Source organism: Corylus avellana, chromosome 9, assembly GCF_965113065.1.
Source record: "Corylus avellana chromosome 9, dhCorAvel1.hap1.2, whole genome shotgun sequence".
Classification (NCBI taxonomy): Eukaryota; Viridiplantae; Streptophyta; class Magnoliopsida; order Fagales; family Betulaceae; genus Corylus; species Corylus avellana.
Window position 1 is genome coordinate 18649321 of NC_142498.1, and position 12182 is coordinate 18661502.

Below are 12182 nucleotides of genomic sequence, written 5' to 3' on the forward strand. Positions count from 1 at the left end.
TATTTTTTATTTTTTAATAAAATTTATTTGAAAGCCTAACATTTTTCTTAAAAAAAAAAAAAAATTGTAAGAAACACACATGACTTTAAGTTTTTAACTGATTTGTAAGAATTTCTAATGAACGGCGGATCCTTCTGCGGCTAACCCCTACAGTAGTGCACACATCAATCAAAGACACGAAACTCTAATGTCAACGTTTGCCATTTCGGACAAAACGTTGTCGTTCTAGATAAGTCTAAACGATCCGCCGTTAGCACAACCAGTGCAGTAGCAGCATATAGCTGTAAGCGTAAAATCCAACACAAGATTGAAGAAACAAATCAAAAGCGAAGCCAATCTGAGCTTGGCCCTGACAATCCATCGAGGCTTTAATTCGCACAAAAACCAAGAGCGAGCTGTTGGAGTCATCATGATATCGCAGTTGTTCGTGCTGTCGCAGCGTGGAGACAACATCGTCTTCCGCGACTGTGAGTCTTCCCATCCTCACTTCGCTAATCTAATTCCTCAAATTTTCAGTTTTGTTTTTTTTTTTTTTTTTCGATTTTTTTATGAATCTTCTTCATTCTATGAATCTATCTAAATTCAAACCCAAGCTGTATGGTTCAATTTGTTTGATTGCTTCAATTATGTATTAACAATGCATGCAATCTGTGCTCAATGAGATCTCGGAACATTACGGCTTTACGAGCGCTTTGATATATGCATCACACTGTTTTGGATTATGCCTTATTCATTTGAATTTTCTTTTAGTTAAGCTCTCTTAGATCCAGTGATTGTTTACTTAGCAACCGCAGCTCTATATCTTGAAGCAACAAGTCATCTTCGATCTTGTAAATTAATTTAACTTTCTGATTTTTGGAAGTATTGTTAGACTCTGTTTGGCCGTTAATTGTTAATTTTGACCTCAATTTTGCAGATCGTGGTGAAGTGCAAAAGGGGAGCGCGGAAATATTTTTCCGTAAAGTGAAGTTTTGGAAAGAGGATGGGCAAGAGGAGGCACCACCTGTCTTTGTAGGTATTATCTTACTGAAAGAATGTCCAGCATTGTACTTCCTTAGGAGCTGAGCTGCTGATTTATATGATGAGATACCCCAGTATTATGAAAGTTAGTCCACACATTGGGTGGATGGATTATAAAAGCGTGTATGTGCATTGGTTTTGTAATATGTGAGATTAGCTATATAATTGACCCCAGGGAGCTCTAATTGTAACTTTGATGAAAATATTTGAAAGGATGGCAAACATGTTAGGATATGTGAATCAATCTAGCTCGTTTTGCTTATTTCTTTTAATCATTTCTCATTGTTGGTGTTGTTCCCTTAGATATATTCGTTTTTGCATTGGCAATTCAAGCATAATTGTCTCTTTTCTTTCCACTTCAGTTTATTTTATAACTCTTGAAAGGATGGAATGTTGTGTATTGGAGTTATTTCAGGGGAATGCATTAATTAAGTTTCTTAAGCTTCCTTACTTATTTTATTACTTTTGTTGTTGTTGTCGTTGTCGTTGTCGTTGTTGTTGTTGTTTTTTTTTTTTTTTTTTTTTTTAATAGTATTAGATCAGTTTATTGACAAGTTTTCCTCAAAATAGTAAAAATAAATACTATGTGAGCATTTTTGCCTTTTGTGGGAGAGCACTTGACAAATCATAGGAGAGAACCTAACCATCTCCAATAACTCAAAAAAGTTGATTTTCTCCAGCTCCCTCAAACTAGTGTGGGCTTCTCATTTGAAATAAAGTAAGTATACAAGCAAAAATAGGTGCTCTGCATAAATAAAGAAAACTTTGGAAATCCTGCTGCAGTGTGGCCAAATACAACCATTAAATACAATGGCTTTAAGTTTTGCATTATACCCTTAAAGTTGTTAGTAAAATGTGATTCCCCCTACCTCCCCAGTCCCCGATGCGGGCCCTCTCTTCTCATGCTCTCTCTAGTTGACCACAATACTCAAACCTGCCCCACTCCACTACTCAGTATCTTGATGCTATTACTGCCAGTATTTTATGGCTTTGACCATGATTTCTTTAATATGAAATTTTACCCACATAGAAATTGTTTTCTTATATTTGCTTATTATTTTTTGTATTGGGTCTCTGGATCGTTCCAATTAGACTATGTCATTTAGTAACCCATATGGTGCAGTGTGCTGATTTTTCTTTTTGATGCAACTTCCCCATTGACAGAACGTGGATGGTGTAAACTACTTTCATGTGAAGGTTGTTGGGTTATTGTTCGTAGCAACCACAAGAGTTAATATCGCACCTTCTCTTGTCTTGGAGCTTTTACAAAGGATTGCCCGTGTCATTAAAGACTACCTTGGGATTCTTAATGAAGATTCATTGCGGAAAAATTTTGTGCTTGTGTATGAGCTGCTTGACGAAGTCATTGTAAGCACCCTCTCCTACTGTGTTAATTCCTTGGTCTTAGTATTTATTGAGCTTATGTACAAAGCTGTGTTCCTTTTTTTTTTTTTGCTCGCTTAATGTCGTAACTTAATCTTGCTGATGAATTGCCATTACTACGCTTTGTGTTAAAGCACTGTGTATGAGTTTAGGAATTTTGAGCATTTCTTTCTGGGTATTTAAAGTAGTCTTGTACTTGGAATTATTCGTTTTTCCTCAAATATTCTTCTTAGTAGTTGTGAGTAGTGCCTGTGAGAAAATGATTCATTTTGGATTTTTTGCATCAATGTATAGTATATATAAATTGCTTGAGTTCTTGTGGAATGTTATGTGGTTTTCTTTCTGTTCAAGAAATAATATAGATTCTCATTCCACAGTAAATAAGTTTTGTCACTGCATTGAACCTATAGTACTGCTTCCTTTTATTGATTGACAGCACTTCCTGAAACATATTGGCTTAGATGTGTTTGACTGTCGTTTACTGGCAGGATTTTGGTTATGTACAAACAACATCCACTGAAATGTTGAAGTCTTATGTTTTTAATGAGCCAATTGTGGTTGATGCTGCACGTTTGCAATCTCTTGGTCCTGCGGCCATTTTCATGGTATGATGTCATCTGATTGATCAAATTCTATAATAAATGGGACTTGAGTGGTTTCGTTTTGATTGTTTTCTTGCACATCTCATTTGATTGAGTCCTAAAATTTGGATATGTGCAGCAAGGGCCGAAAAGAATGCCAGGAACAGCTGTCACAAAATCTGTTGTAGCAACTGAGCCCGGGGGTAGGAGGAGGGAGGAAATTTTTGTCGATATAATTGAGAAAATCAGCATCACCTTTAGCTCGAGTGTGCGTACATGTGTCTTCATCTGACTCTAATATTTGTGATTATTTTAATTTCAGTGTTGCCGTATGTGGTAATTGACCTAATTGTGGACAACTCAAGGAAGTTAATATTGTTTATCAGCACTAGAGAATACCTCGAAATCAAGCCCGTGTATTTTCTTGATGGTAACAGGACAAACAAAATCCTTTTGTGGTCCCAATATCAAAACTGAGATACTAATACTAAGTGAGCTTTTAAATTCCCCTGGAGAGGGGTTAGACAGGTAGTATGGCCCCTCTGACTTCATGTTTTGTGCTGTGCAAAATGAAGCATTAAACCAGTGCTGTTGAATTCTAAGAAACTTTATTTAGGAGTAGGCAATTGCTTCTTCAGTGTAGAAACAGAAAGAGCTTAGCTTCTATTATTGACCATCTCCACTCTACCAATCCTCAGGGTATATTATGCCTTTTATCAATATTTTTTATTTGTACAAACCTGAGGTAAAGCTGTGTCACAACATGGTTCTACAAGAAGCCCCAACTTTGCATGATGGATAGCTCAAGCATTCAACAATTACAATAAGTTTGAAATAGATAATTCAACATGAAATTACATTTCCCACACAAACCAAGCAACTCCATATGCTACCACCACCCTGCATATTCAGGAAATAAGCACTCCCGAAGTTCCAGTCTATCTCTCCTCAACATATCCTATTACCCCACATGTTTTGGAAATAACCACTTCCAAACCTCATCTCTATCTCTTTAGTCTCTCTCAATTACTCACCCTTCCTTTATAAATCTCACTATGAGTTACATCAACTTTCTATATAGTAGCATCACTGTTGCATCTTCTATCTTCTTTCTCTTACTTTTCTTCCATCTTCTAACCATTGTTTGTACTTATGATATGTTACTATGTCATGTTATTTGTTATTTTATTTCTTAATCTTATTTAGGCTCAAACATTTTTTTTTTTTTAAAAGCAGTAAAAAATAGCATCATGTGTGCTTAACTTTCAGTTTTTTCTTATGCAGACATAACTCCAAAGTCTATGATGGCTATTTGCTTTGTACTTTTTTTGTCACCTTTTGAGTTCGTATTATAAATCCGACTTTGCTTGTGTAATGTCCATTAATGCCTTTGTTGATTCTTTTATCCTAGATTAATAATGCTTCTTTGGTTCTAAATTTTATTTCCAGTGTCTTTATGTGTTTCTCACTTCCCAATTCCGTTGCTTAAAAGTCTTAATTAAATTTCAGCTGTCTGGTGACAGCACACACTTTCAGTTCTGTAACTTCACGTAGACTCTATTTACCAATTTTTTGGATGCATTCATGTGGATCTAAAGTTATAAGAAATATTTTTATTTTCTTATAAAAAAAATTATATCATAACTGGCATTTTTCATACATTTCATTTTGGTGATTTTTCTGGATTACTCTTCTTTATTTCTTTCATTAGTATACTGGTTGCATTGTTTCTTAGTTAATCAGTATGTAAACCATTGTAATCAATTAAATTTTTATTTTTTGAGCAAATCAATTTAATTTAAACTTGTTTAAACAGGGGTATATACTGACTTCTGAGATAGACGGTACCATTCAAATGAAGAGCTATCTCACTGGCAATCCAGAAATTCGCTTAGCTTTTAATGATGACTTGAGCATTGGAAGAGGCGGGGGATCAGGCTATGGTATTTCTCTTGGATTTACCTGTTACACCACTTTATTTATACAATGATGTTAAAAATTTTGAGTTTTCCTTCATGCTCGTGATGCTTTCAAGTATTTCATGTATCAACAAGTAAAACATTCAAGTTCAAAAGCCATATTTCCATGTAAATTGTGTAGCTTTTGATTGATAAATCATTTTTTTTAGGTAAATGCATTTTATTTTTATATCTTGTCCATAGTGAACTTATGTTTGTTAAAATGTTCCTAGTGATTCTTGTCACACTTTAAAATCTTACTTCACCAATATATTTGGTGGTGCTGGTTTCCGTTGCAGATTACAGGAGTTCATCTGGGTCTGGAGCAGTGATATTGGATGATTGTAATTTCCATCAATCTGTACGTCTAGATAGTTTTGACATGGACAAAACTTTGAGCCTGGTGAGTGAAGTTAAGATAATGTAGCTTGCAGATGTTTATTGTTTGAATAGTTATGAAAAAAGAAGAAGATGTTTATTGTTTAATTTACTGGTTCCTGTTGTCTAAAATGGTGCTTCATCATGCTAATTCTATTAGATACCGCCAGATGGTGAATTTACCGTCATGAACTACCGGTTGACTCAAGAGTTCAAGCCTCCTTTTCGTATTAACCCTTTGATCGAAGAAGCAGGAGCCCTTAAGGTTAATACTGCCCTCGTTTACAATGATTACCATTGAAAATGCTAAAACAAATATTTTTATGTCATAATAATGGGTGCTTTTTCTCTATTTTACAATGGCCGGTATGTCAAATTTTTTCTTCTGACTTTTATGGGTTTTATTTTTGACATTGTAGGCCTTCGCAGGGTCAAAGGCTAATTTTGGGGTGTAGGCCTTCGTGTAGGGTGTTTCTTGTAGGTGTTTTGGGTATTGGGTTGTAGCTATTTGTCTAGGGTGTTTTTGTGGGTGTTTGCTTTTGAGGGTTCTTCAGCGGGTCTATTTGGGTCTCTTGTGGGTGCTCCTTGTGAGCTAGGGTTTTTCTTGGGTGCTTTTCGGCGCTCTGTTCTTGCACTTCGTGTGTAATTGTGTTACGCCGTTTTGGGTTTTTGATATATACATTTTTACTTATCAAAAAAAAAAAAAAAAATTGACATTGTTATATAAAATTAGTACTTTTATGATGGTAATATCCTTTGCTTATGTTCATTCTTTGACTCTGATATGGAACAATGCAATGGTAGGCTGAAGTGATTATTAAAGTACGTGCTGATTTCTCCTCAAGCATTACTGCAAACACAATTATGGTTATGATGCCGCTACCAAAATATACTACCAGGTACTATTCTACACCTTCCCTGTATTATATTCTATACCATCTCTCTATTGTTGGATGAGAGGTAGATGGAGTTGTTGACTAGATAAACCTTTGAGCAAAACTATTTGATTTTTTTGAAGCTTCTGAGCTTTGGTCCTTGATTTACTAATTTTGCAAAAGTTATACATGTACCCTAGAAATTAGCTTTACCTCTTGGTGAATATATATAATCCAGAAAATACTGTGGTAACTCCATTTATGAAAATTTTTACAGTATTTTTGTGTTTCATGTTCATTAGATCATATAATCATTTGATAATTGACCTTGTACGATCATGTGGATGGAGAGAATGAGGCACAATTACAATAAAGTTGTTGTCAAAAAAGCATCAAAGTCTCTTCAGCCCCACGTGGGAATGCTTTAATAGTTCGAGCCTATTTGAGATTGTGTTAAGAAGCTTAAAAAATACTTTTAGTACATAAAAAGTTGTCAAATAAAAAGCTGTTTTGTTTGGTAAAAAACTCGAAAAACACTTAACTTTTTTGCTCTAAAAAAATGCTAAAATGCACTTTTGGGAAAAGGTTAAAAATAAAACTTTTTCTTAAAAGCTCTTGCTGGCTTTGAAAGCTTTATTTCCCATTGCAATCTCAAACAGGCTCTCCGTTAGTCTCTGTTGTTTCACAGAAAAACAGAGTATCTACAAAGAGTTTAGAGAAGGTTGTGCCTAGTTATGAGATGGTTCCTCATTTACTAAATCAAGAGTCATGACAGACAGACCATAATGGTTGACCTGAAAACGCTGTACTACAGTATAAATGTGCACTGATTTAATTCTCAATTGATGTTATTTCAGAGCTAGTTTTGAGTTGGAACCTGGAGCACTTGGACAAACAACGGATTTCAAGGAAGCAAATAAGAGACTTGAATGGGGTTTAAAGAAGGCAAAATTTCTTATCAATGCTCTCATGGCATTATTGCATAATTTCATAGTCTATTAGTAGAGCAAGTTTTCGCCTTTTGAATGCAATTATTAAGCTTCCTTGTGCAAAAAACATTTCTGATAAGTGTGATAAACAACAGATTGTTGGTGGATCTGAACATACTCTGCGTGCAAAGCTGACATTTTCTCCGGAATCACATGGTAGGATTTATCATTCTCCCCTGATCTGGCTCAATTTAAATATCTTAGTTGATGCTCCCAGTAAGTTGAATTTTTTGTGTTTTAATTTCTTGTTGATTTAATAAGATTATTTTATTTCCCTATCTGTGCAACTTTTACTGTTCACAATAGGAAACATCACAAAAGAATCTGGACCAGTTAGCATGACTTTCACGATACCAATGTATAATGCTTCAAAGCTTCAGGTAAGACGGTCTTGGATTATGGTAGTTGGCTATACTATACTCATTGCTAGCAACTAAGTGGTTTACACCTGCACATTGAACCCATGAGTGGATTACAGCACTAACATTATTTGCATTGTTTTGCTGTCATTAGTTTGAATGTTCTGTTTAATCTTTTTCCTTTATGCTTTTGCTCTGTGATTTGGTCCTGTTTGCATATCTGAGCATGTGTTCTCTGGGTTAGAAGCTTGATTATGATTCCTTGACGCTCTAACATCTATCCCCTTTTTTTGTTGCATCATCATTATAAATATTTACTTTAGAGTTTGGTGTGGGTTAACATCATAAATATATTCAAAAAACATCTATCCCCTTTTGAGTTCTTCTGTAGATGCTCGGTTGCTCATATGTTTTCCTTGATGCAGGTGAAATACTTGCAGATAGCAAAGAAATCTGGAACTCATAATCCCTATAGGTGGGTGAGATATGTTACTCAGGCCAATTCATACGTTGCTCGTATATGATGCAGTTAAAGCTTCCCCCTACACTTGGTTTTCTTTCTTTCCTTTTCTGGCTATACATTTACTAGCTTATCATTCTAGTTGAAATATGTATCGAATTTGCATTGGTTATTTTCATTTGGTCCTTCTGCCAGTTGCTTTTATCTAAAATGGACTCCTGTCTCTACAGGTAGCTGTGTTGGTTAAACAGATAGTGTCCTTTAAAGAACCCTTTTTGATATGAGTAAAAGGGGTTTGGTTCAAAATTTCAAATTATACATTTTTCTGATATTTTGCCGAACACCATTCGATTGTGAGGTAATCTACATGCCTATTGTGCTTGCCAAAAGTAAGATGATTGAAGGCTAAAAACTACCTAATCTAAAAGATGTTCAAAATTATGTTTCATATTTTAAGAATCTACTAAACAAATGATCTTGGATAGAATAATAAATAACATTAAATTAATATGAAATTTAGCATGCGTGGCAAAATATAATAGAGGACATGTAATCCAACGATGCACTTGGCAAGATATTAAGCCAGAAGTTAATTGAGTGTTGATGTATAACATTGTTAAGAGTTAAGAGTAGGTATGACTTGATCTCAACCCTTTACAAAGAATGATATTGTAAGAAAGCTAAGATCAAATAGATGAACTTTCATTGACTCCAATGAAGATTTTTGCTACATATGGCAAGTCCCTTCTACCTAACAGTTTAATAATTTGTGTTCTGGATGAGCAGTCCCACCAACACTAGACAGCTCTCGCAACCTCCCTGCCTATCTTCAATCTCCTCCATCCCTCTATAGGAATTGCCAATTCTAATAGGTATTGCAGACATGAATTGTCACAAGAATTTGTGCATTCTGTTTTTGGCTACTATGCTAGTATTTGGCAATGAAGTTCTCGCCTCTCGCCTCCTTGTAGACTTGCCTGAGGTTCCTGAGTTTCCCGAGCCAGAACCGCTGCCTCTTCCTACAGTTTCAAGCTTGCCTAAACTTGAATTACCACCATTACCTAAGGTTAAACTTCCGCCGTTTCCTCACGTCCCAACCCTGCTGAAACCCGAGATACCAACTTTGCCTAAACCCGAGCTACCAACTTTGCCTCATGTTGTAAAGCCTGAACTGCCTACTTTGCCAAAGCTGGAGGTGCCAAAACTGCCCGAATTGCCATCTCTGCCCTATCTCCCAGAGTTGCCAAAGCCCACATTGCCTACCATCCCAAGCCTTCCCAAGGATATACCCCATTCAACTTCTAACCCTTGAGTTCCCATGTTGAGCATTTTAAACTACGTCTTCCTAAATCTAGTATATGGGGATACGCCCGAGTGATTTGTGCATGGATTTGGTTCAAGTAGTCCCCCCAATTATGTTTTCTTCATGTTTGTCGAATTGCTTTGTGTTGTCATGTATTTGTAATAGAGGTTCCTATTCCCCTTCATAAAGGGATATGTAATATCTGTTCTATTTGAATTTTACATATATGCTTTTGGGTTAGTCTCCTCTCCATCAACCGCCGATTTTCATGCTAAAGTGTACTTATAAATTATTTTTAGAAAACTTCACTTAACTCACCTAAGTTTTCATCCCACTTGCAATCACCTTCATGAAATTAAAAAACTCTCAATTTTAGTGTATCCAACTTAAAAAAAAAAAAAAAAAAAATGTCGGGCTAATGGAACACTTATAATTCAATTTAAATCCGCATTTTTAAGACTTTTAGAAGATAAGATGTGAGAAAGTGAGAAGATAAAAAAGACATTTATTAAGGATACCGCTTACATCCGGATAGTAAAGAAACTAGTAGTGATATTTGGCACACTGGCATGCTTAAACAGTAAGCATGCCGGTGTTAAAATATTATAAAATTATATTTTATTTTACTGTTTAAATATTATTTTAATAATATTTTAACACCGGCATGCTTACTGTTCAAGCACGCCGGTGGGCCAAATGTCAATTTTTACTGCTTCTTTTTACTGTCTTAATTAGCAATAATTTTTTCTTTTTTTTTTCGCATTTGTTTCAAGAATTTATATGGTCGTGTCAAATGAACTTTTTTTAAAAAAAAAAATTTGTTTACGTGTACGTTGTTTAAGGGCTTATTATTGAGTTACTCAACCCTTTTTATGAGTTTGTTTATGTAATCTCCGTCTCCTCTTTCGTCCTCTCTGATGTAATAATCTCAAGAAGAAAAAAAATAAAGAAAAGGTGATTAATTAGAGATAAGAATTGTTGATCCTGCAGTGGTATAAATTACATTTCACTAACAAAAATTTACAGCAGAAAATATGTTGTATTAAGAACACAGATACGAGCCAAAGATTGTTATCATTCTAATTAATAAACATTAAAAGGATTCATCTTTTTAAATTTTTCTTTGCTTTTCCAATGAGAAACCTAGAAGCAGCCTTTTTCTTTTTTCTAGGCCAGCTTTTTGCATTCTTTATGTATATATATATATAAGTTATTTTCGTCTGCATATTCTTTACATATATTTATTATATTATTTTACCCGAGCCTACTCATGGGTAAAATTGATATAGGACAATTTGAACTTGACTGATTTAGTTAAACGGGTTAAAACCCAAATTCTTGACATGACCCAATACCCAGTTTAATAAACAAGTCGTGTTGGGTTGACCTAAACACAACTTATTTGATCAGTTTTCGACCTGTATATGAAATTAAATGTAAAAAGTTTAAAATAAATTTATACCGGTTATGTGGGTCACCCGTAAGTTAAGTGAGTTTACTCGTTTAATTAAACAGGTTCATTCAGGTCGACCCGAACCTAATTATACAAAACTACAAGCCTATTATGCTTACCAAAAGTAAGATGATTGAAGGCTAAAAACTACCTAATCTGAAAGATGTTCAAAATTGTGTTTCATATTTTAAGAATCTGCTAAACAAATGGTCTTGGATTGAATAATAAATAACATTAAATTAATATGAAATTTAGCATGCATGGCAAAATATAATAGAGGACATGTAATCCAACGATGCACTTGGCAAGATATTAAGCCAGAAGTTAATTGAGTGTTGATGTATAACATTGTGAAGAGTTAAGAGTAGGGATGACTTGATCTCAAGCCTTTACAAAGATGATATTGTAAGAAAGCTAAGATCAAATAGATGAACTTCCATTGACTCCAATGTAGATTTTTGCTACATATGGCAAGCCCTTCTACCTAACAGTTTAATAATTTGTGTTCTGGATGAGCAGTTCCACCAACACTAGACAGCTCTCGCAACCACCCAGCCTATCTTCAATCTCCTCCATCCCTCTATAAAATGCTAATTGTGAATCTTTACTTTCAAACCATTCTTGGAAGAAGCTCAACTTTCTTTGGAATTGCCAATTCTAATAGGTATTGCAGACATGAATTGTCACAAGAATTTGTGCATTCTGTTTTTGGCTACCGTGCTAGTATTTGGCAATGAAGTTCTCGCCTCTCGCCTCCTTGTAGACTTGCCTGAGGTTCCTGAGTTTCCTGAGCCAGAACCACTGCCTCTTTCTACAATTCCAAGCTTGCCTAAACTTGAATTACCACCACTACCTAAGGTTGAACTTCCGCCGTTTCCTCACATCCCAACCCTGCTGAAACCCGAGCTACCAACTTTGCCTAAACCCGAGCTACCGACTTTGCCTCATGTTGCAAAGCCTGAACTGCCTACTTTGCCAAAGCTGGAGGTGCCAAAACTGCCCGAATTGCCATCTCTGCCCCATCTCCCAGAGTTGCCAAAGCCCATATTGCCTACTATCCCAAGCCTTCCCAAGGATATACCCCATTCAACTTCTAACCCTTGAGGTCTCATGCTGATCATTTTAAATTACGTCTTCCTGAATATATGGGGATACGCCCGAGTGCTTTGTGCATGGATTTGGTTCAAGTAGTCCCCCCATTTATGTTTTCTTCATGTTTGTCGAATTGCTTTGCGTTGTCATGTATTTGTAAGGGTCCTATTCCCCTTCATAAAGGGATATGTAATATCTGTTCTATTTGAATTTTACATATATGCATTTGGGTTAGTCTCCTCGCCATCGACTGCCGATTTTCATGCTAAAGTGTGCTTATAAATTATTTTTGGAAAACTTCACTTAACTCACCCGAATTTTCATCACACTT

General features: G+C 35.4%; 2 protein-coding genes across 2 annotated transcripts; both read left to right on the plus strand.

The window, feature by feature from the left end:
• Positions 1–287: 287 nt before the first annotated feature.
• Positions 288–8319, plus strand: LOC132189077 (Clathrin adaptor complexes medium subunit family protein). Its single transcript, XM_059603580.2, has 13 exons — positions 288–467; positions 917–1011; positions 2185–2388; positions 2892–3008; positions 3124–3252; positions 4801–4927; positions 5242–5345; positions 5481–5585; positions 6125–6219; positions 7053–7140; positions 7280–7340; positions 7491–7564; positions 7969–8319. The coding sequence occupies exons 1-13, from the start codon at positions 410–412 to the stop codon at positions 8065–8067; spliced, it is 1356 nt and encodes a 451-aa protein (XP_059459563.2). The 5' UTR covers positions 288–409; the 3' UTR covers positions 8068–8319.
• Positions 8320–11391: 3072 nt separating this feature from the next.
• LOC132190507 (uncharacterized) lies at positions 11392–11896 on the plus strand. Its single transcript, XM_059605518.2, has one exon. It carries the CDS (start codon positions 11435–11437, stop codon positions 11861–11863), a length of 429 nt encoding a protein of 142 aa, XP_059461501.2. The 5' UTR covers positions 11392–11434; the 3' UTR covers positions 11864–11896.
• The last annotated feature ends 286 nt before the right edge of the window (positions 11897–12182 follow it).